This window comes from Mya arenaria, chromosome 7 (assembly GCF_026914265.1).
Source record: "Mya arenaria isolate MELC-2E11 chromosome 7, ASM2691426v1".
NCBI classification, from domain to species: Eukaryota; Metazoa; Mollusca; class Bivalvia; order Myida; family Myidae; genus Mya; species Mya arenaria.
Genome location: NC_069128.1, coordinates 42925208 through 42951630, shown reverse-complemented (window position 1 = coordinate 42951630; position 26423 = coordinate 42925208). Strand labels below are relative to the sequence as shown.

Genomic DNA, 26423 nt, shown 5'->3' with positions numbered 1-26423 from the left:
TTCATTTAATAATCAGAAAATTCATCTGAATCGGAAAATAGACGCCATTTTGGTATATATGAAATTTGTGACCAAATATGGAACAAGAAACGCCGCAATGCGACGAAACCCGGTTTTTAATGATTGGCAGAAGAACTTCAGCCTGTGCCTGTTTTTCTATTTTTAGTAACAATGACCTTGACCATAGGGACCCAAAACACAACCACATGACAAGTATCCATAAATTCATCTTTTATACCAAGTTGGGTCAAGATTTGTAAATCCTAACTAAAGGGATTCAGTTTCAACCGTTTTTCTATTTTTAGTAGCAGTGATCTTGGCCTTGACCCTAGGGATCCCAAAAGCGATCCCATGAAAGGTATCCATAAACTCTTCCTATAGACCAAGTTTGGTCAAGATATGTGAACCCTGACTAAAATGATTCAGTTTCAACCATTTTTCTAATTTTAGTAACAGTGACCTTGAACCTAGGGACCCAAAACACAATCCCATGACAGGTCTCCATAAACCTTTCCTTTATACCAAGTTTGGTCAAGATATGTGGACCCTAACTAAAGTCATTCAATTTCAACTGTTTTTCTATTTTAGTAACAGTAACCTTGGCATTGACCCTATGACCCCAAACACAATCCCATGAAAGTATCTATAAACTCTTCCTTTATACCAAATTTGGTCATGATATGTGGACGCTAACTAAAGTGATTCAGTTTCAACTGTTTTTCTATTTTTAGTAACAGTGACGTTGACCTTGACCCTATGGATTCCAAATGCAATTCCATGAAAGGTATCCATCAACTCTTCTGATAGAACAAGTTTGGTCAAGATGTTTTAACCTTAACTAAAGTTATTCAGTTTCAACTGTTTTTTTCTATTTTAAGTAACAGTGACATTGACCCTAGAAAATCCAAACGCAATCCCTTGAAAGGTATTCATAATCTCTTCCTATATACCAAGTTCGGACACGATATGTCAACCCAAACTAGAGTTATTCAGTTTCAACCGTTTTTCTATTTTTAGTAACAGTGACCTTGACCTTGACCCTAGGAACTCCACACGCAATCCATTGAAAGATATCCATAAACTCTTTCTATAGAACAAGTTTGGTCAAGATATGTTGACCCTAACTAAAGTTGTTGAGTTTCAACCGTGTTTCTATTTTTAGTAACAGTGATCTTGACCTTGATCCTACAAGCATCAAAATTTATTAGTGCGTTAAGACATGCCCTTTATCTGATTGGAGAAGGCAAGATGAAGTCTGCGAAAACAAATCGGACGTGGTCAGAAAACCAGTTAGGGACACTGTTAATCGCTTACATGGTGATGGTGCATTCTGTGATGCACATTGATTAATGAAAGCCCATCTATGTGCGATCCAGAAATTCCATGTATATTGTTTAACTGGAACTCAAGCCACTCCGGAGATTTGTCAAAGCATGATGAGTGGTCTATGTCTAAAATCAAAGTTCTACAACTGTCTCTTTTCACCGAAAAGGAGCCGTAGCCGTGATGTTACGCAGTGAGACTATTTAACGCATACTATTATTATTAAAACTTTGCGATGGCGAAAACAATGAACAATCCAAAAAATCTAAATTTATTTCATAATGTTAAAACTTAAAGCTAAATATATAACTAATGAATGAGTACAAAAAGTAATAGACAATCAAATTATCTTCATAAATACAATATGAATCCGCGTATGACCTTCCTGTATACAATATAAATATGAAGTTAAGCAATTTAAAAATATCACAGAAACAGGGCAATATTCTCGTACTAAGCTCCTGTTTAACAACTTAATTACATCATCGTGTTGTGGAATAACGTATAACAAAATTAATCTTAAAATAGTCTTAAAATCTCCAGAACCCAGTATTATTTTCATGCAGATAATCTATTGGAGTAACATTTTTGAAGAGTTATTGTTGGTCAGGACTATTTTATAAATATTTTTTTTATATGAAATTTTCAATTAAAACTCAATTTATGTTCATATGATTATTTTAATAATTAGCTGAACATTTTGACCTCATGGTATTTTGTCACACGCTTGTTGTTAAAATGTCTTACTTAATACATGTATACCATAGTACATTTTCATATTAAAATACTTAAAGATCTGCGTTGCCTCCTAAGGTTATATGCAAGCTTTTCAATCAAAATCATGAAAGGGGCCGTATTCACAAATCTTCTTAGGTTGATCTAATTCTATATATAGCACAAAATCGGAGTGTTTTTATTGGCCCACTAAATCTTATAGTCAAATCAAAACAGCCATATTTCCCTTTTATATTTTGAGTTAAATCTAAAATATTTAATGAATAAGGCCCAAGAAGTTCTTTTTGCTACTGGTACAAATTAAAATATCAGCAATAATCATTTTGAAAGATATAAAAAGATAGTTTTAGATGGATTCTTATATAAGATACTTATTCAATAACATACTAATTAACATTAAAAAACAACAACACAAGAAGAGTACAAGCCTGGCAAGATAAGACAAGCATGTCTTGTTAAATGCATTGATATGTCAAAAATCTGCTCAAAATAACTATTATGCATCGTATTCATTGCACAATAGTTCTTATTTGTCAAAAGAAATACAAATACTACATAAAGATGTCTGTTAATTTAGTTTCTGCTCAACGTCAGACTTTGGTCAAAAGTACAAGCATGGCAAGATAAGACAAGCATGTCTTATTATATGCATTGATATGTTAAAAAGTCTGCACGCAATACCTATTATGCATCGTATTTACTGCACAACAGTTCTTATTTGTCAAAAGGAATACAAAGACTACATAAAGATGCCTGTTAATTTAGTTTATGTTCAACGTCAGACTTTGGTCAAAAAAGCACATCAACATTCTCAGTAGCATTGGCATAGTTTTCCTCTTCAGGCCATTCGTCATTCTCAACCTTAGGTATCTGAATTGTGTTGGCTACATCATCGTAATCGGTATCACTGTCTGTGTTATCATCGATCGGAATTGCTGGAAATCCGTGTTCATTTTCCGGAGACCTTGGTCTTGCAAGAGTTGGAGATCCTTTTGGTACAAGACTGAACCCATTTGTACTTTCTGATTGGGTTTTATCTATTTTAGTATATGGGTCACCACCAATAGCTTCATAATCACCTAGTTCATCTTCATTCTGATTCTCTTCGGCTTTGTCTACTTCATCATCTTCTTTGTGAACTTCAGCTTGCGCTTGTTGCAGTTTTTGTTGTTGTTTAGCTGCCTTTGCAAGAGAATAAATATCTAAGCCTGATGTTTTTCGCTGTGTATTACCATCATTGCCGTCAGGTCCTCGTTTTTGCAACATAGCAGCTTTCCATCCTGCTGTTTTAAATCTTTCTATCGCCACAACCTTCTTTTTCTCCAGCATTTGTTTTGTCCCAGGGTTTTTTCGCCATATTTGTAAGGACTTTCATAGATTTCATATTCATTCGATTGAAATGTGTCTTCTTTTTCATATTCTTCATCACATCATCGTCCTTCATCTGTCGAAAATAGCAAAACATGATATTAGATATAATTTGAAATTTTGTGTAATGTTTGTGCATACAAATTGTATGCATAGCCAAATACTTAAATTCGCACTCGACTTTCTGTAAAAATGCATTCATTTTGCATGAACAGGTAGACCTTTCGTGAAAACAAAATCGATAATTTTCTTGGTGTAACCACAGCCACAATATAGTAGAAAAGAAAAGTAATGAAAATGAGAAATCGCGACCAAGCGTTCATACTGCATATATACACAAAACATGAGAATCAATCCTTAATAACTTTAACCATTGGTGCGATATTGGTAGTCTTATGTTTAATTTTGGTATTTTTTTCTTATTGTTAACCGTTGCTTACCGCAAGATTACCAATGGCCTATAAAGTTTTAAACTTAAAACTTAAATCGGGTTGACCGTTACTGTCAACGGTGTTTTATTATTATCGCGTAAAAAGGATCTGGCTTTTAAAAAAACCCTCTTCGTTACAATCGTCAGTTAAGAAATCGTATTGAAGTATTCTTTGTCATAGATTTGTGTTTCATAATATCCATAATCCAATTGCTCAATTATTTCTTTAAACCCAAAAGCGTATCTTGCCTATCGTCGAAACACCTGTATTGGTTAATATCCAAAATGCAATCCCGATTATACGCAGTGCTTATGAAAGCACTTTAGTCTTGCAATGATTATGACAATTATAGCAGCCACATGAATACGTTGATACATAAACAAACGGGTTCTCTTACAGTAGACAAATCTTCCTCTTTCACAAAGCTCTGGAACTTGACAAAGTTCTTCCGGAAGTTTGCCCCGAGCGTGTTGCCATGGTTACGCTTACGCTGCTTGACGACATTCTTCCAGCGCTCCCTGCTCTCTCTTTTTCTTTTCGCTGGAAATACATTTTGTTAAGGTATCCGTTCTACAAATCAGCTTGTCCTTGTAATAATGTGAAACTTTGATGTATGCCGACCTCATATTATAATGATATCAATTTAAAAGAAAAGGTAGTTGATAACTAATACAATATTACAAAAAAACGATACAATTACAGTTTATTGCTAAAATCGGGCATTAAATGGCATTTGAGCAATCTTTTACAGCCATAAAACATGTTTTTCAAATTCATTTGATTTTATTATAACTTCTTTCTCTGTATATAAAAACTCTTCCTGGTAATACCAAACTTATATGGAATCACGAAGCATCACAAATGAGCATCGGAAATGTGCAACGCCACTGATAACGTCGAAGTCGACGATATGAATGATCTGACACTAATCGAATGATATGTTTTGGGTACTCACGCATCGATAAGACTATCAATATGTTATGTATAATAGTAACGTCTATTGCCAAAGAGTATCTCCGATTTTGAGATTACATTCTAAACAGAAAGTATTTGAAACCAGAATAATTATCATAGCAAACATTCCAATAATCTTCTGCGCGCGTGAGCTAATTCGGTCACATGATTTTACTATATTTGCGCCATCCATAAACACTCAACGACAACCCTTTTACTTTTTACAACTCCGTTAGGAGATATGGGCCTATCCCTGTAGTTTTCACTGTTTTATTGTTCAGGAATATCTGCCTACAAACCGAGGGATACTAGCGATATAGTTGTATCTGTTCCTAGTTCAATGTTTCGCTTTCCTCCAAAAATTGCATATTTACCTGCTTCTTCGTCATCGTCCACGTCACTTCCAGCATAACTTGACTCAGAAGTTAAAGAGATACTGTCTGCTTCTTGGTCTTTCTGCATGTCTTTGACCATTTCATATACCTATAACAGTAGAGGGTGTTAGAACTGCAACACAATCATTAATTGGTGATTCATTTTAAATGTTTAATGTCAGAAAAGAAACGTTCATTGATGTAGATTTAGTAGTGTGATGATGATGATGATGATGATGATGATACCTACAAAAATGAATGGACAACTGCCAGGTTTGTTTGTCCATAAGTAGATGACTAAATGAAAAAAAACATTCAATAAATATACCATAAACTGTCGTGTGTGTTTTATTCGCTTGAATATAATTACGCTTCTCGCAAAAAATATTAACTATGACTTCAACGAGACCGTGCGTTAAAAGAAGATGATCATTATTAATACCAGAAGGAAATTTGACTTAACTAACTAACCATGCGTTTAATTCTAAAATTTAAGCCATAAGTAAGTTGTCATAGAGGTGACATATTGGTTGTATAGGATAGATCACGAGTAGCCGTTTGATATGGAATTATAATGCCATATCAAACGGCTACTCGTGATCTATCCGACTTAGACAACAGAAAGTGTATTGCTTGTTTCTCAGTCCTATACCATACATTTGTATGAGAAAAATGTCAGGAAAGCACAGGAAACAAACATTTCTGTAGTATTAAGAACGTCCTTGTAACATAAGTAGGTGCACGATTTGCACGAGATTTACCAGTTGAAATATCCGACTGAAAAACAGTTTTGTGTGAGATTTATCAAACACTTTTGCAGGCCTATGATTGGCCGGCTGGAGGTAGCTGTTGTCTAAATTAATTTTATCTTGTAAAAAGGGACCGGCTTATCTGGTTTAAACGATTTTACGTGTTAGAATGACTATCTTGTAAAACTCGTCTATGTGACTTACGTACCACGTTTTAATTACTTAGTAGCTCGTTGAGACTACTTCCGTTTCTTGTTTAGAGATTTAGTAGCTCGTTGAGACTACTTCCGTTTCTTGTTTAGAGATTTAGTAGCTCGTTGAGACTACTTCCGTATCTTGTTTAGAGATTTAGTAGCTCGTTGAGACTACTTCCGTTTCTTGTTTAGAGATTTAGTAGCTCGGGAAGATTACTTCCGTATCTTGTTTAGAGACTTAGTGGCTCGTGAAGATTACTTCCGTTTCTTGTTTAGAGATTTAGTAGCTCGGGAAGATTACTTCCGTATCTTGTTTAGAGACTTAGTAGCTCGTTGAGACTACTTCCGTTTCTTGTTTAGAGACTGAGTAGCTCGGGAAGACTACTTCCGTATCTTGTTTAGAGACTTGGCTCGTTTAAACAATTTACATATCTCGTTATAACGACATATTGGCAAAACAGAGTCGAATATTAAAATCGAACGTATCTTAATTAGCCGTTTTTCATCCACATTTATGCGCGGTTATTAGGCTCATGTTATTGACCAATTATGTCATTTTAACGAGATAAATAAACAAGACGTTTATGTCACCTCTAGGTCACCATACATAAGACATTTTCTAGTGATAGCTCATTGCTATTACATTTACGACAAAGTAAAAAAGGGTGCAGAAAACAACAACAAGAAAGGCAATGGAAAATAGATGAATAGAAAAGTTAAACGGGTTCAGGACAAATCTCCACGCACAAGCTTCCTTATCAATATTAGAATATGTAGACTTATCTATAAAAGCTTTCATACATATTCTAATGTTTTTGTGGGAACACATGCGATAACATGTAAGGTGATAAATCTGTATAAATTGCATACAACATACGGTAAACTACCCTGGAAAAAGGAACAGCAATTTTTTAGTGTTTTTCTCCGCCTAAGCAAACAGTGGGGAAAGGTGGAATTTGTCTTTTCCCCTATTTAACCGGTAACTACAGGAGTGGTATCACACACTTACAATAGTGAAGTCGGAATAAAAAAACACTCGTATGACGGTGCATAACATTACAAATATGCGTTTCCAAAATATCCTGTCTATATTCAGACTAGAATTGAGAAGGTGTCGACGACTTAAATACAAGATCAATTCGTATTCAAAAATACGTAGGAAATAAAAAATACGTAGAACATCAGTTATTGACAACAATGACTCAATACATTACGAACAGAACCAGTTCTATGGATAATCAAGAGTTACAACGTTAGAACAAATGCGGCATTGTTCGGTTTGCTGTCAAGATAAAATTATCATATTGGAGTTAATAGTCAGTTTTAAATGTGTTTTGCTTTCTTTGCATTTTTGTGTATTCACATCGACCAATATCTGATCACTTTACTATTCAGTACCTGTGCAATTCAAGTTTGACCTGGGGTTGTATTCTGTGACCTGTAACTGGTCACTTAACCATTTGATACCTTTGCAATTCAAGCAGGACCAGGGGCTGTATTCAGCGACCAGTAACTGGTCACTTTACCCTTTAGTACCTTTACAATTCAAGTTTGACCTGGGGTTGTATTCTGTGACCTGTAACTGGTCACTTAACCATTTGATACCTTTGCAATTCAAGCAGGACCAGGGGCTGTATTCAGCGACCAGTAACTGGTCACTTTACACTTTAGTACCTGTACAATTCAAGTTTGACTTGGGGTTGTATTATGTGATCTGTAACTGGTCACTTAACCATTCGATACCTTTGCATTTCAAGTGGGCCCGGGGCTTTATTCAGTTGTATTCAAAAACCACCTTGTATTTCAATTAATTTTAATATAATAACTTGCCAATAGATTGAATGGAGCTAATGAGGCGTGTTTAAGGACAAGGTTAAGAAAGATATTGATTAGCACTAGGGGCGATATTCAATATAGTTCCTATCCTTAGACCTGCCCCAGTGACTATATTTAGTCTATTTGTCAATAAAACTTCACAATCCATTCAAAACACTCACATTCTACTCTTACATTAAAGACTGATCTAAGTTCTTTATTCAATACGGACCAACACACAAGGCAATTATTGCATTTGCCGAGGCTGTTTACCAAGGGTATTCAGTGATTTATTGTAACTGTGAGCCCATGTTCCCTCGTTCATTTGTGTGATTTTAATTGGAAATTTACAACTAACGGTTAGTCCATTCTCATTTACTTTCGAATAATTTTATTCCGACTTCATTAAACGAAGGAAACTGAACAATGAAGTCCTGTTACTACCTCCTTATCTGACAGATGTAAAAGCTTCCTCTGAAATGGTCCAAGCGTGTGCATTTATGCTGGATGTTCATGACTTTGTAGATTTTCAAAAGGTATTTGATAGTGTATCAATATGATTATATAGTTTGGTTCACTGAGAATGAAAAAAAAATGAACATGATATTTTTTTTATTTTAACGATTTTCCCTTATGTCTTAAAGGTACTCGCTCATGGTTTTGCAAAAAAATACACCTTTTGTATGACGACATAAACCGTGGCAAATTATTAGCAGTGTTAAAACTATGAGTAAAAACTGGAACCCTTCAGCCAATGTTGATACTTGCTCAAATATCGTCTTTGAAGAGCTCAATTTTCATAAGCATTAGCAACGCTAATAATAACTTAACTACGGCTTTGTTGTTGTGTGATTGATTGATTGACATTATCACGTGATTACCGGCGTGGATTTGCACGCCACTAAAACCCAAATACTTGTTTATACTATTATTGCATTTTCGATACCATTAGGTAAAATAATGTTAAATACGTGTTTTAGATGCATTACCGAGAAAACTTTGTTCTGATTCAAAAATATGAGCGAGTACCTTTAAACTGCATGCATAAATGTGGAAGAAAATGAAAAAAGTTTCACAAATATGAATAACCAAGATTCATCATTAAGGTATGCAAAATCGTAATAACGAACCCAGAATGTTTAATTTTGTCTTAAATCGATTTACCTGATCATAAGACATAACATTTCCAACATTGGAGGACTCTGTTTGCTCGTCCTTGTCCAAAACAATCTGAAATGTACATTGTGTTGGAATCAATTCTTTTATACAAGTGTTCCGTGTAGAATGCGAGTAAAGCAGTGTGTCTTAGGTTGTGATAATGAACAATCATTTAAGGAATTCTTCATTGCGTTGTATATTTTAAATATAAATGTTATGAGGCACTGGAAATCTGAAGCACATTGACCTTCATTTTGCAAATGCTCCTACCTAATGGCTTCAGTAGACATTTTCTCGAAGAGGAATTGAGTCAGCGTAACCAATTTACCTGGTGGTTTGATGTATGTGGTAAATATAAGTTCGTGTCTCTAGTTTATTGTTGTTTGGGGCCTTGCTTTGTGCCTCTAAACAGGGTTTATTTTTGTTTTTTTCGACTCCCTGGCTTGTCCCTTGTATTCCTGATGAGAAGGATGACATGTTTCTATTACCTTTCGTTTCTTTTTGAAGATCTCAGTCGCTGCGCAAATGTGCAATAGAGTTGCAATCCTGTGCATAAGCATGCAGATGAACTGTACAAACAAGAGCACTCCGAAAACAAGGGTAAAAGCGACGCTGATTGGCTCCACGCTTTGACCGGAAGCGTTTAGCAATGTTCCGTCATCTTTTCTGTCTGCGCAGGGAAGCGGAAACGAGAGACTTCCGCCTGAAAAAGTTGTTGCTATTTCAAAACTTGCGTTTTGTATATTAAGATTGTAAACTCCCTTTAAGTAAAGAGCTGAACGCTGAATAGTAAAGATTGAACTAGTTTTTTGTTTATTAAAATTGGGTGTAAATTCTGTATTAAACAGTTTGACTGAACAGTTTACACTATATATAATTGATAACGAAAGAGAAAACATCGATTTCTGATACTACTCTCCTTGTATTTAACTTAATTTCCTTTAACGATATTTTGCCGTTAGCAAGTTAATAGGTTGACGCCTAATACGTTTAGTCAGTACTGTATCATATAACACACTAACACGTCGTTAACGCTTAGTGTTAAGAATACTATACACAACAATATTAAAGCTAATACAGAGATGGCTTGAGCTAAAAAACACAGCATTTCAATAGTTAGTCTAGCTAAGAAACGGAACAAATTTAACAACACATATTATGCAAATTGCAGTAAGCCTAGCCAATGTTAAAATCGTGTCATTTTCACAGCACGAACTAAAACAGAAATATGATACCCCCACCCCCATTCTGGCACAGTCGTTTCAAACACTGAGGTTCTTGTAGTATAGATCTACATATGCACACACACAATATTCACACAACACAATCATGAGCTCGCCTGTTTCTTTAAGTGATCCACTAGCTTTACTCCAGTTTTCTAACAATACCAAACAATACTATTAAATACACAATTTCAGAATTCAAAATTATACAATTGATTACTTATGAGAATGCATGTAAGTTGGATTAAAACCAATATTGTATATTGTTGTTCGAGCCCCTCAATTTCTTGAAACTTCATAAGTTCCTTTTAACAGGATTAAGCTAATCGCATTATTATTATTTTTCAGTAAATTGCGTAATATAAATTTCTTTAAGAGGTTTTACACTTTAGCACTTTGGCTCATTTGATAATGTTCGAAATCACGTGACGTCATTCAAAAATATATATTTTTTTTATTTCATGTAAAATATTCTTTTATTGTTAACTTAATTCTTTATTCAATGGAACTTTAATGAAATATCGCTATATAAAATACGTAAAAAATATTTTTGATATTATAATAGTTTAGCTGAAATCCAGCTATTTTTCGTACAGGTGGCAGGTATCTCCACTTCACGTCAAGAGAGATCACTGCGTAGGAGGTATATATAAAAAATATACATTATGATTTATATGACCACAAATTTTAATTTATATGTTTGGAGTCGGTTTTATAGGGAAAATATATTAATTAAACCGAAAGAACTTAGAAAGAGTAGTTACTTAGCATATGAAAAAAACACTCCAATTGTTTTTTTAAGTATTTTGTGTTAGCCATCGGCGACTTCCTTAATACAACACTGCTTATAAGAATAATGGAAATTATCAAAAATCTAATTTGTTTCAAATGAATACTGTTTTAAGCAAATGCTTTAAAGTTGTATTATGCTCAACTACATATTGAAAAACAAACTGATGTGGGGTTTACTCAAGTTACTCATTCAAGTAGTATCTGCAACTTCAGTTACAACATATAACACATTGAATGAGGCTGGAAATACCTGCAGTAAACATAGATAAATGGATTTTTCTTACAAGACCCTGCATTAATTACAGAGATCCACACAAAAACTATAACATTATCTTACCTGAGGCAACGACCTGTTGGAGGCTGAAGACGACGATGATGAACAGTGAGTTGATGAGGATAAATATCAGGCATACTTTGTTTCTCAGTTCAAGAAGGTCGGCTTTGATTTCCTCCTTCTTCTTTGCATCTTCTTCCAGAGGCTATAGGGTGGACAAGTTTAAATGTAACACTTCTCTGAATTCGATTTTGAGAATGCAGACAAAGTTTAACTGGAGCAATGAACAACTTGCTAATAATGTGTATATGTTATCATAGATGTAGGATTTAAAACATTCTAAATATATTTGCGGCATCCAAATTCTCATTCGGAGTAAATTTCTTTTATCAGTGTTGATGTCTATACAAGTGTTGTTAATGTAAAGCCATAGAAATCCGCACATAATCTTCAGTGGTGTTGCATTTGAACAAAAGGCTTGTTCGTGTAAGTCGTGCTATGAGAAGCAAACCGAACATACCTTCAAATAAGCATCGATGAGCTCCCACCAGAACTGATTTTCATCTTGGCTTAAATTATCTGCTTTCTTATACAAGCGTATATCCTGATCTTCCTCTATCCAGTAGGGATCAACCATGCGGTCACGTACTTTCTGTTTTTCTTCTTGGAACATTGGGTTTTCTAGAAAAAAGATAGAAAGGAAACTGAGACTGGTTATGAATTCGAGGATTCATGGAATTTGGGTTTGATCAGAGAAAAGTGATATTAGTTACAACATTCTAGAAAAGGGAAATTGGTAATGTAATTTAAACATCCATGAAACACTGGGTTTAATAAAAAAATGAGCGCTATTGGTTATGAAATTCAAACATACATTGGATATTGGTCTTGATATAAAGGAAACGGATATTGATTATGAAATTCGAACCTTAATGGAAACATTGACCTTGGTAGAAAAAAGAAAGGTATACTAGTTAATAAAATCGGGATTTCTTAAGAGTGTACTTCAAGATGTTGTATGGTAAATATCTAGCAAAACCTAACGCATTAACACCACCACCTCATTTTTATCGGTTTGTGAAATGCTATATAATAGGATAGTCTCTTGTCTAGATTCAAGCTCTTAGTCAGAATGTAATTATGTCTGAAATTCTAAAGTCACCAGAGATATCGTCATCTTCTTCTACAATATCCAGGTCAGATGTGTTTGCAATTCATTACCGAAAGAAAAAGAACTGGAGTCCGTGATGAACCCAGTGCCATTGATAAACTTTCATATTTATTCGGTTTTAATTGTCAAAATTCTACTGTTCTGAGATGAAGAGGCTAAAACACCATATATTGGACGTAAGTTCCACTTGTGTACTAAACATTAAACACCTGGGTTGACGTCTAAACACCATATATTGGACGTAAGTTCCACTTGTGTACTAAACATTAAACAATGTTAGTAAGAAAGGGTCTAATAAGAAAAATAAAATCGACTGAACGTAACCCCTGTGTATTTGAAAAACGACGACGGCGAACGAGTATAAACAATGAGGTGAACATGTTAACAAAAAGACCAGACCAAGTAGATCAAGCATTTTTAGCCGATGTTTTGAAAGCACAAACCACTCATCTTCAAAACCTATAAGCCAATGGTCTGAGATGGTATAACCATGCTATCATTCACTGTCATGCTTTATTAAACTGAACAAAAGGCACGTAACATAGGGTAATCACTGTCGAATTGGTGTAATTGCTCTTCCATCATTCGGTCAAATAGTGATAAGAAACAAAGTTAAATTATCGTCGGATACCCCCGATACACTTATAAGCTAATACGCTATGCTTCGTTTTGTACCGTGGCCGCTTTGGCATTGAACCAATGCTGAAATATGCACAGACACTGAAAACATATTCTGGCGAACACTGGAATTAAAAGCGGCCTGCTAGACCACTGACATTCGAATTTATTGGAAGCAGTCTTCTCTGCCTAATACATATTCATTAAAACGAGGTTATGTCAGTCAATTTTCACTCGGTATATGATTAGTGTATCGGAGAGAGTTCAATGGTTGCCGACGATGATATAAAACATAAAAGGCAAAAATTTAGTTTAAGTTTAACTATTAGTGACTAAATATCTACGAAATACCTTAATGTTATATCGACTCTTTAGTAGTTAATTGCCTTTCTTTACGGACCACGTGGTCATAAGTAAACGTTAAAACAATAGGTGCAGGACAAGTATCAATGCTTTAATAAGTAATCGTAATTTATTTTTAATTATTTGAAAAAGGTAAACTGCCAAAACTACCTTAAAGGTAACGACATTGCAGTTCGTATTTTTGTTCTTTATTTCAACGGCAATCGTACGTGATTTGATATACTTTGGAATCTTTAAACACGCCAAAAACGTAATTGTAATATTATTGTTGGTCTGTATGTTTACATATTCTTGCTATTCGCTTAAGCTCTTTAATTGATACCAAAATGCTTGGGTCATGAGGCTTTCCAAATATGCATAATTCTAAATATAGTACCTTAACACCACTTAAAATAGATAATATGTGTTTAATCTATGTTTCAAGATTGCTACAAAACAATGTTTGCAAATGCAAGGGTATGTACGCTGGACTTGCATTAAAATATATTTGCTCTGTTAATACGAGTATATGTTTATATCTGTGAATGGTGTTACCTTTTGCTCTAAGAATGCCCTTTCCTGACAAAATACGTAGAACACTTTTGTAAAAACTATTGCGTGTGTGACTTTTTTATTGTTATTAAACAATTTTATCTCGTGAAATCAGACCGTCTCTGACAAATTAAGTTGAATGTTGTTTGCATACAGATATGTTCTTAAATATAATAACACATAGTTGTCACAATACAATACAATTATATAGTGAAACTATAGCAAAGATTCCTTACATATTTTCATGAAAAACATGCGTTTTACAGTTTAAAATGTTAGAAATAACTATTGAAACAAGAAATGAAGGATTTATAATTGCACACAAATGAAAAAAAGTACATTCAACATCCACTGAAACTAGGAAATGTCATAAAAGTGAATTTAAGAAAACGTCACATGGGGTGAATTAAATAGGACAAGGGCAGTAACGCTTACGTTTCTCCCCAGATCCCATCATGAGACCCTGCACGTCTTGGAACGGCTCAGGTGGTTCCGCGCTTTCCCCCATCATCATCGGGCTGGACCGGTTACCATTCAAGGACGCGGCTATTAAGGAGGCTCGAGAACTCCCAAACTGACTCATCTCTCGCATGTTTTCCTCTATGCCTAAAATGCAACAGATCAATTTTTCATCAATAACCTTTAATTAGATCTGGCATGATATCTTTTATGTTCAAATGCATGTGTTAATACGTTAACTGTGAACTGCGTTATCGATGATTAAACACAAATGGAAATCAGACATTTTCATAGATTTGTTGAAACCTTTGCCTTCAAAAATATATTTAGTGAGTTTTGCCTCTACTTCACCTAAATGGAGGAGTTTGGTTTCTACAAAATTATCAACACCAAAATTAAGTACTATACAATGACTATAGCACAAGGTTCATGCAACACACTGTATTGGCTTATTATCTGAAAGAGTAAATAACATACCGTTTAGTCTGTCAAGAATTAATTTCACTTTGGCATCTTCCGAATGAGAATTCCACGAAGGTAGAGTTGGACATACTCCATTCAAGAACGAGCATATTCCCGAGAAACGTGGTGGTTTCTCTTCCTTCCCTTTGCCCGGACCTTCATTGTAATGAAGATTGGACACAAGAGTAGTTCATGATATGTGACCAGGGACTTTGTTTATTTGTAGAGAACAGCAAGGCAGTGGAAATTTTAATTAAAATTACTATTTGGATGCTTATGTTTTCTCTAGTAAGTCTTTATTTACAAAACAGAGTGGGATTTGGTATCGTAAGCGAGTTAAACAAATAAGCATTCAATCGCAGTAATTTAACAAAACAACTAAATAGTCATACAGATTGGGCAAGGCGGAGAAGTGCATGATTTGTGATTAGTGATAGTGTATGCCACCGTAATGTTTTTTTGTTTTTTTCTAGAGAAAGGCAAATGTGGAATATTTAATTGAAATTATTATTTGGATGATATTCTTGAATTTGAATTATGCGACTGCGCCTTTTATTAAAGATGACTTTGATCGCTTTTTAAAAAAGAGAAAATAAAACAGAGTGAGACATGATTATCGGAAGAGATCTCCGAGTTTAAATAGAAAAGGATTATATCAAAGTAATTAACAGCAGCCCTTTGTTTATCACTTGATAAGTTATCTTCAGGTTATATTTTGACTAGTCTGTTCATATAAGAGATGATTAGTCAATGGTAATAATTGGATATTTATTGACCAATAAAAAACCCCATTTAGGTTAACATTAACCAAACCAAAGACTTTACCAGTCTTAGGAATATATCCTATAAAATGATACTAGTAAAACCGTAATAATTCTAACCTGCTGCCGATTTCGACTCGCGTGTTCCCCAAGATACATTGTTGAGGTTACCCAGCGCGTAAAGCATCAGAATCATAGACATCGAGGGAATTGCCAGGAAATACAGGAAACCGTGGATGATGCACCAAAACTCCTGAAAAAACGATATCATTGTTTGGGTTATGAAGCAATAACGGTTGTGCTGTATTGTTTTACATAAATCATAGAAGAAATATATATTTGTTTGGTAGTAATGTTGTATTGTGCACCAGTATGCCTGGACGAGTTTGGCAATAACTAGTTTGGATTAGCTGTGCTTCATTATACACCATAATTCATGAAAGAAATATTGGTAGGAGTTATCAAGCCACAATAGTTGTATAGTATTGTACATAATAGTGAAGAGAATTGAGTGAAGCGTTTTGATTATGGTTGAGGTGGTTGTGTTGTGCACCATATTTCATTGAAACAATCTAATGAGTTCGGTTGTCTGGCTACACTGGTCATATCGTGCAGCAATATTCATTAGCGCATGTTTTTTTTATATTTTGTAACATTTTTCATAGAAGAACGATTAAATGATGATGTGAGCAGAATGGTTGACTTGAGTTACAGACACGTAACGATAAAGGAGATGGACCTGAAATTTACGAATTGTAGATGTTTTTCTAGTATTTGTTAAGGGAATTAGTGAACGTTGGTTTGAATCAACAATTCCAATTGCTTAGTGTTTGCTGAGCCTTGATATGCGGTCATCAGGTGTCAGTTGTCTTTATACCCATAACGACATCAAATACGCAAAATGCACTGCAGTTTCTGATAATTGTCTTTTGTCATTACATATATATGCTTTCCGGTGATTCATAGGGATTTATCAGTTAAATATAGATATTACATCACTGTTTTAAACAGTTAAATAATATTTTGAGATTTTTCACTGATTTTTCAAATTTTAGCCCGGTTTCAATTCCAAATCAAACGTCAGCGCGCACAGGTCGGGAACACAATTTAAACGACGTCAATGCCGAAATGACGTTAGTTTCGCATACAATTTGACGCGCTTTCTGAAAAATTACAATTAAATGTCCTTTTTAAGCATATAACAAATAGACAAATTGTTTGTTTTTTTTCAGTGTAAGAACGATAATATTTTACCTCGTGAACACCAAAAGTAAATATGTCACGAGTGGCTACGCCTTTTGGTGCTCACTCGGTGAAATATATTACGATCTTACACTAAAACAAAAAATAATCCTCTATATCTCAAAAGACTCCGTTGCATATTTTAGCACAGTTATTAGAGGTGATAGAAATGGCGATCAAATGTAACTCTACACACCTGAGGATGTATGAAAGCCGCCAGAACAAAGACCCCAGCCACAAAGATGAGGAAAGCTGTAGTCACAGAACATATGCCAAACTCAGCAGCTTGACGTAGAAGTCCCACTATCACTATCATCATCACCAAACTGTATAGGGTCGACAAAATGGCTGCGTACGTGAGCTGTAATAGTACAAAATTATTTTAATAAATTGTTATGATAATAATGACATATACAGCTTTAATCCGAATTGTCTATTTAACAATCTGGTTAAGAAAACGGTATTTCATTTCACAACTAATTTGTATATTCATTTATTTGTACACAAAGAATGCACGGTCTCAGAAGCGTCTTAGAGATATAATTGCGTACAAATTAAACGTGTTAAATCGCTATTGACGAATAGTTAATATTCACCAACCTGTGTGTCTGGCTTGGCCTTGAAGCATAAGATGACCATAATAGCCACCGGGACCGTGTTCAGAAGCAGGGCGAGCCAGAGATCTACATCGGGATAGGCTAGATTGATTGCTCCCAGAACCATCAGAAATATCGTCCCCGGGGTGAGAATGGATGAAACCATCAGAAGACCCTGAAATTGTAGTCTCTTTACAAATTGCAACTAAAGCACTTGCAAAAGGCATGGACAGATTGTATATAAGACTGGGTTTACGAGAACCAACGAAAATCGTCTGAAACGTGTTGTCCTGGGTATGTTTTTATATCCTACAAATTTGTAGTGCCTCGTTTTGTAACCATTGGCGAGCGAATGTCTACTTGTCGAATAGGTAGGGTTTATCGTACCAAATGAATAGAAAGATGGTGAAAATGAAAAATGGTAGGATACCATCAACCGACCCTGAAATAGCGTTGTGTTTCTAATTTTGTTCAAAATATTCTAACAAATAAAATGAAATGAGAATAATTAGGATCTAAGATACAATTAACACTAGTGAAACAATATGAGAAGCTTAACATTAAACCAATAGTATATTTGAAGTGTTCACCAAGTTACATTCATTAAAGACTAGTATATTTATAGTTCCTCTTGCAGACCGAGCCCAGTGAAATTGTGAATCCTTGATAAACACCCCTTGTTTTTTAATATATTGTATACGTTGTGTTTTGTTCGTGGAGTTTTGTGCTGTTGTTCCATGTTTCTGGTTTGTGAGTTTTTGTTTTTGTTCTCTTTGTCTTTGACGTTGACCCTGTGCCATTAAACGGGGTATATATTTAAACTTTCGACTACTGTACTTGTTTCTGTAGTTTTTCATATAAATATTGTATTGGGAAAGATTTATATTGAATGGAAACCTGATACATGATGTACGCCATTGTGATTTCGGCGTTTTTCGTGGTCACGTTTCTCCAGTCCGTGAGTAGGTCTAGAATGTTTGCCATGGTAGAGGGCGTCCACCGTCTTCTCTGGTTGAAGAATTCGTTGAAGCCTTCAGGTGCGTAGGTCAGAGCGTCAGAGGCTGCACAATACTCCACACGATGACCCTGTTGTAGAAGTAGGGTGCACAGCCATCGGTCCTCTCCTAGAAAAAAGAAGGTTGATACCAGGTTTGAAACATACATCAATAATGAGTGCAAGAATGCGGAAAGAAGCATATATTTTTCAGAAATAAAAATAAGAAAGGGCTGAATAACATAAGCCGTTATGTGTTGCTTACCTAATTTTAGACGCCAATGGTTTTAAAAGTTTTTCATTGATGTTTATAGATAGATTAAATGATGAACAGTTTAAAAAAGATGTTTTTCTTGATGAGTATGTATGAAACTTTTTTACGCGATTTGTTCAACATCGCAACATGGATGCGCAGACTAGCAAGATTTCTAAAAGCTTCAGAAGCTAACCTTGGTCATACTGGACATAGTGTCTGGCCTCAGATGGTGGTGTCGTGTATCTATTCATCACGTTGTCATCCATGAGGGACGACCCTCGGAATAATGAGAAGCATCCAGGTGAACAGAGTACGCAACCAAACTTGTCTTCAGCGGCCTTTTGTAGCCAATGGCTGACAGCGTATTCAAACTTCTGGTACCAAACCATTGCACCTGAATACGACATAAAGAGTTTTATTAAGATGTAAGTAATCAAACAAATTAAGTTAATTAACACCTTCGTATTCTTAAAATGTTTGTTCCAACAATATACTAGTAATTCTAAGGATTGAGGGCATTATACATAAACAAACTTTCGTTTAGGAATTCATGAATCATGAATCTAAAGGTAAAATTGAAATATATATATATCAAGGGACTCGTTTATGGTTTCAAAAATGAACTTTTTACGGTGTGTTTATTTAAATATGAATTAAAGAGTGCAATATCATCAGCATTGTTAAAGGTAAGATAATGACAAATGGAGCCCTTCATCAATATATTATTGATATATGTTCAAATATTTTCTTCGAAGCCCAAGATATCTAAAACCGTTCATAACGCAATCAGCAAAAAGCTGTAGCGTGATTGATTTATTGAAATCATGACGTGATGATTTTAAGGTATTTTATATGGGTCAAAATATCCATCAACTTGTTTACGTGTCCATGTGGCCTATTGATTCTGGTATAGGTTTTCTAATAATTTTCACAGTACCGGCGTTGGTTGGTTGGCTGTCCAGAATATCTGTGTATTCTTAAGTTGTATTTTATCTGTAATTTCGGTATCAAAGAGTACAGTATTATGAAATAAGTATTTTAGAGGAACGTTTAACACTGAATGTTGGTCCAAAGACAGGAGCGAGTCCCTTTAATGTGAAGTTTGAAACGAATGCCATATTTGATCGTTCGATTCATTACCGTTCCCGATAGGATGAATACGCCCACAAGCCGCGCCTACGTCTGCGTTTTTCCTCATCCGGTCGACCAGTAACAACACAGCTTTCGGATGAAAGTCAACATCGCCATCAAGAGCCAATAAGAACGTGTTTTCTGCGCGTTTGAATAGCTGCTGCCTCTTTATCTTTTCTCCTTCTTTTTGTTTGAACATTTCGTACCCGAGGAAATAGTACATGTACATGACCTGAAGTACCAGGAAAAACATCATTATATCCAAGTAAAACGTTCGAAAGGGCATTTTTGGGCTTAAAACATTCTTCGGAAAGCCATTAGTTAGTTAAAAAATATGATTAATGATGAAGGCACAGCCACTTTATTGAAATCGTAACGTTACTCGATGCGTGATGTCTTTTTACCTCACACACGCATCTTTCAATACGAGTCTTCATTGGTTGAGCGTCTTTGAGCCTAGCCTATATTGCACTTAATATCAGTTTTGTTATTTTTACACGATTCCGCAGTTATTCGGTTTTATATACCTGACTCCATCTTTTCCTGTGTCGAATAAATGTCTTGTCCTTGAGGTGAGCAATTAGCTTGTTCTTGCCTGGTAAGGTCCAGATAAGGCGACCACCATATGGCGTTGGAACCACCAATGGAGGTGAGATTTTGTAGCTGGTTCCATGTTGAGCGCTGTAAGATACAAACTAAGTACATTGAATTCGCGTTACTTGTACTAGTCCGTCAATGTACATTACTACATTTTATTATTCAAATTGCTGTCAACGTCAGACTTAAAACAAATGGCAAATTTCGAACTAAAGAGTTATATAGTCGTATAACTCATTGCATTATTTGCCATTCCAACAGACATAATATTGGAAATACTTCAGACAAATCCGTAAAAACGTGTGTACAAATAACAACTCTGTACCTTCCAGCTAACTCTACCATTCTGACGAGTAGTTTAACGTATTCGTTGACTGTATACTCAAACTCTTCGATTTCGTGGCCACCGTAGGCGTCATCGAAAAATATGTGACCTGAAGTAGAGAAACACAAAATAAAATGACATACTCAAGTTGGGAAATAAGAAAAGCAAGGATATTTGGTTAAACGTTTCAAACATTTATATTCAATTGAAGTTCCTACCTTTAAATACCTTTAAATACTTAGTAGGTTTTTGTTCAGCCAATATCTCATGATTTTAAACGGATTTTCGATTGGAGCTTAGGCTACAGGGCTATTATTCTTTTTTTGTTATTTCAAATTATGTGAAATGCACCTTCAAATTCATAGTAGTCTGGATCACGTCTGTTCATCAGAAACTGTGCATGTCTTCGCGTACACTGGTCTTCGTCCATCCTTTAACAATATGGACCATAAAATATAGAGTGTCATTCAATATTGAAATGTTATACGTGTATTTATGTGAAAATGTTGATGGTTAGTCGCAATTGTTCGTTCTAACTATTACAAGTATCTGTTCGACCAAAAAACACACAATAGAATAAATGACTGCATGGATTGACAAATTTTAGAAGTGTTTGTTACAAAAATAACGTCGTTTGTAAATAATGAAAAATCATATATAAGAAATGAGTTGTTTTAAACATTTTCATTTGTTTTTCTGATGTCTCGTTTTCGACATACCTGAACACAGATTTCAACAGTTGTATCATTTCGTTTTCAGTTTCATGCCACATTGTAGCGCACATGTAAATCATCGGCGTCTCTGTTGTACGAAGTTTCTTGGTTTCTTCAGGGTTCTCCATTTCGATGTCATCCAGATGCATGTCTCTCACTCGTTGTTTCTGAAAGTAACAGAATAGAAATGTAGATTTGAACAAACACTGGAATAAAACGTAAATTTAAGGCTACATAATTAATAAACAACACACTTTAGAGACATCAATATAAAACACAGCGATTAAACAACGACTGGTTTCATTCAAGTGCTTATATAATATATACATATTTTGAAATTAATTATCCATGACAGACTTTATAAAGAAGACGTACTGTGAAATCCGATGGTTTTATTTTTTCTATTCGGCGTCTATTCAGCAACAGCGATTGGTCCAAGAAGACGCCACAGTACAGTGGTTGAACAAATAACCTAAAATTATCATGGGATCAAATCTTCAGATCATTTTGGAATAATGTGATGAAACCCAATAATATTTGTGTTACTTTTATTTAAGAACAAATTAGAGTTGCTGAATGATTTCACTTAATGTCATAAAATTCGTTTTTACAATCACAAAAATATTCATTTGAAACAATTTTATAAACTCTATTCTTTGCAACAAATTTTACAACTGCCCTTTAGCACTCATACAGATATATAATTGAAGGATGATGTTGTATAAAACAGCTTACTTGTCTGTCCGCTGTAGTCGCTCTTTTCCCGGCATCCACACGTGATTTGTCACAAGCAGCAGAGAAAAGAAGCCACAAAGAGCTGCTCCGAACATAAACCAATGCTCGTTATCTGCCATACTGTCAAAATAAAGTGCAGCAGTAGATGCATTCGGATGATGATCTTCCCAACGTGGAAAGGGTATGTAACAGCCGCTTGAATCTTCTGTAAGGAACCCGCTGTACATTGCAAGGATGACGGCAAAAGTGGCAGGCGTTGATAACACCAAGGGCAGAGAGTAACCCACAACTTGTGCCATGATTTTGCAAGCGACCTTTCCTAATTTAAATGCGACGACACCAGCGAGGACGCCAATTGCGGCCGTCACGAGAGGCAAGTAGTTGGAACATTCGCCAAAGTTCTTAGATGATTGTAGCTCTATATGGCCGATCGATGAGTGTAAGGTAGCACTGTCAGCTTTGTAATACAACGTTTTAATGCACATTTCTCCATCCTTGCAACTTATTCCATAAAGTGCTAAGGGCAGCAAAAGAGTAAGGCACAATTTCCAGAAGCTCGAATACAGCATCAATTTCGTTCTGTATTTTCGCATTTTTCTTGCAAGCAGCCTTAAACCGCTTGAGCCTTTCTTCCCCTCGTGTACGAAGTTTTCCCACCAATGTATGCTTGTAAACAGTGGGGCAACAATCAACATTATTTTGTAGGTCCATTTGTTGTTAAAGTGCTGGTATACATGATAAAACCACATTCCTGAAAAAGAACATGTACACTATTCGTTTAGTATGTTATTATGCGTTTTGACAGAAAATTTTACTTTGGGAATATACCTAATAGCATTAAGGAGTCCTGCCATTTCAAAGCCTAATAACTGCAACAATAAAGGGCTTACTATTTTTCGCTTTTAAACATGCATATGATTTTTTTCATATACTGCCAAAAAAGTTAGGTTTGACAAAACATTTGAACAAGAAGTATAAATTACATGAATTAAATAACAATATGTCGGTTCGAAGGAATATTAAAATACAATAAAACGTTTGCTAGCAAAATGTCTCACCAATTCCTGCAATCTGGCCAAGGGCACCAATTAGACTGAAAAATGTGACGACCATCATCATAGTCTTTGTTCTGTGTCCCTCCTCTTTTGTTCGAGGGTAGAATACCTACAATTTAATATAACTATTACTACATCAACTTTCCCCTTTTTCATAGGTCTACTGATTCTGTTATAGGCCACTACAATGCTTGGTAATGTTATATGCGTCTCATATTTTGTTTGATGCTAAAATACCTGTAAGGAATGCCCCCGCATGAATGTAATTGAGTTGTACATAAAAAACTGTTAATATTTTGTCCTAGATCTTTGATACGAATAGTATCATCAGTGATAGCTTATTGGTCATGGTGATAAAACAAGTCAGTCAATGTACACCCCGTATTTAATATACATGTTCAGCGATATGCTCCTATCTTTTGATGAAGGATTACAATACAAGAATGTCTGTTTTTAGTAGTAATTTGTATAACTGATATTGTAATAATGTCATGGGCACCAATAGTATCGTAGACTGACTAATATGGCCATGGCTGGCAACGGGGAGAGAGAGAGAGAGAGAGAGAGAGAGAGAGAGAAGGGGGGGGGGGTGATGAGGGGGAATTACTATTAGGTCTTATTAGGTCTTAGTTATTTCCGCAATTCTTACTATTCAACTATGATTAAGGTTGATAAAAATATTATCATGAAATAAATGATTTATTTACAAATAAAATTATGAGACTGCTCTTCTGTTGCTTCAATACAGAACAAAATACAAAATAGCATGTATGTAAGTTTTATCTTATTATTATTATTACAAGACATCATATCTGGCCACTAATGTTGTAACCAAAACTCTTTTGCTGAACAATTCTATTTCATTTTGTGACTTTTTAGTGTTAGTTATATGAGCAATTGCTGTTGAAATCTATGTGGACTCTTTTTTAATTATTTTAACCAAAGCGTTCTGCATAACATCAGTCAGAATATCGTACATAAAATTCAGCATACCAAATTATCACAGTTATTTAATGCATACGAAATGCATTACTTGATCGTGTATATAAATTTTGGTTACAATGCATTCAATTCAAACACTGTCTTTGTTTACTTTTAATGGGGGTCAATGATAACAATGATAACAATCCGCTTGTGTTTCGCGTGAGTCGAGATATCTATACTTGATCCTAGGACCCAAAATCCTAGGAGCAAAATGTTCATCACTCAAAACCAATGCGCATATGCGATATAAAAATAATATAACTATTTCGACTTTAAAATTAGGTCATTAGAAAAAATAAATATCAATACATTGAATTATCTTAAATGAAAATTTGGAAGAAACAGACTGCATAACTGAATAGAAATTACAGGAACAACATAACGCTAAAATTTTAAGGAGCAATACAACAATTGCGACATTGTCCTACATAGCATGATACAGCAACAAACAGTCTGACCAATGTGTTTTTGTAGAAGGTACAGTAACTTTTTTCATCAAAAGAACAGTGATTTTTTTTATTAAAATGAAGTAACTGGGGGATAAACTTGAATATATTTTGTCAGAAAATGAATATCTCTAGTACTTTGATGATGTATGTAGATTTTAAGAACGATGTCGTCCAGATTTAAAAAGATAAAAATATACAGATAACATTTAAAAGATAAGAAGAAGTGCGTATCGAATGCGCCTTATTTTAAATCAACTACTGGGCGACGTATTCTGTATTTTGAACTATTCACCGGCTATAAACTACCCTACTGAGCCCTCTCCTGGGACCGTAAATAAAACTATTGTATCAACTCCATACCGATCATATAACAAATACAGCTACTGATAAGAGTACTTGTAACTGCCAAATTAGATCAAATAAATAATGGCTATAAATCTCAAAAGATTGTATTTTCCTTCCATTTTCAATTGAGAGCCGACAAGTGCTTTTCGCTCCAAATGCATTGTTTGTCATCTTGGCATTGTTTTTAAATACATGCATATGAAATCCAGTATGATCATTTAAATGTGGATGTAAAATGAAGCATTTCAATCGATCCATTTTGATGACTCTGTTTCCTAAACATCAAGAAAAGTACAAAACACAATGCAGATCTTTTGGCCGACAACATTGTCATTGATAGTTTAGATAATTTTCTTTTTTAATTAGTTCACACGCGACAGAATGTGTGTGTGTGTGTGGGGGGGGGGGGGTAGCTTTCAGAACCCAATGCTTATTTCCGTCTACTCGGTAGAAACCTGAACTAGTGCAAGCTCGGAGGTGTTCACGTTGGTAGTGAGGTGCGAATGCATCCTTATTGCTGTTCCTCAGTTTTATTATACTACATTCGAACCCCTGGCTCGAACTCGTTTGGCTCGATTTCTTCGTTGGCTCGAAATGGATGCTAAGGTCCCATTCCTTTATACTGATATAAGAATTCCAGCTGGGCTCAACTTTCCCGAAGCTCGAGGTATTTTCGCCTGTCCCTGGGAGTTCAAGCCAACGGGGATCGATTGTACTTACATACTTAAGCTCGATGGTAGAGGCAGATGATAGTTCATATGAATAAAATTCGATTTCTTTTCCTGGGTATACATGAAAACTGGTGTCCTGTTTGAGTAGGCATAAGAAAGTACGCCAGTGATGGGATCAAACCTCAACTTCTTAGATGAGAGGCCGTTACACATACCAATTGTCCATCCCCATCCTTTAATGGAATGAATTGTTAAGCGGATAATTCACAATTACAGAGTTCAATCATTTCTCACCTTCAGTATCCCCGGTATAATGCCTATACACAAGGAAACAAGCAGTCCTGATATAGGGTCCAGGTTGGGCATCACAACGAAGATCATGATGTTGAGGCCAAGGGAGTGAATGGATTCGATCACCAAAACCTGAAACAGAAACACGACCATTATTAAACGTTCCAATGTGGTATTTCCATCATAAAATTAATTTAATGTATTTGCGGTCACCTTGGGGTGATTGTGCGTTTATGTTTCTCGCTCAGTGCCGTTCTGGCCCTTAACTTGTGCCTCTTTACAAT

General features: G+C 35.2%; 1 protein-coding gene across 1 annotated transcript in view; it reads right to left on the bottom strand.

The window, feature by feature from the left end:
- Positions 1-1582: 1582 nt before the first annotated feature.
- The window catches only part of LOC128240254 (chitin synthase chs-1-like), a 38332-nt gene continuing 13491 nt past the window's right edge, over positions 1583-26423 (bottom strand). Inside the window, 27 exon segments of the mRNA XM_052956795.1 lie at positions 1583-3408; positions 3410-3502; positions 4255-4397; positions 5186-5294; positions 8388-8417; positions 9108-9173; positions 9590-9804; positions 10441-10479; positions 11454-11595; positions 11911-12071; positions 14077-14100; positions 14509-14679; positions 15010-15150; positions 15876-16008; positions 17194-17358; positions 17598-17768; positions 18491-18717; positions 19037-19237; positions 19984-20206; positions 20502-20655; positions 20897-21005; positions 21248-21327; positions 21616-21776; positions 21985-22081; positions 22345-23095; positions 23403-23508; positions 26143-26271. Of these exon segments, the coding sequence (XP_052812755.1) occupies positions 2848-3408; positions 3410-3502; positions 4255-4397; positions 5186-5294; positions 8388-8417; positions 9108-9173; positions 9590-9804; positions 10441-10479; positions 11454-11595; positions 11911-12071; positions 14077-14100; positions 14509-14679; positions 15010-15150; positions 15876-16008; positions 17194-17358; positions 17598-17768; positions 18491-18717; positions 19037-19237; positions 19984-20206; positions 20502-20655; positions 20897-21005; positions 21248-21327; positions 21616-21776; positions 21985-22081; positions 22345-23095; positions 23403-23508; positions 26143-26271 (4602 nt within the window). The 3' untranslated portion in view covers positions 1583-2847.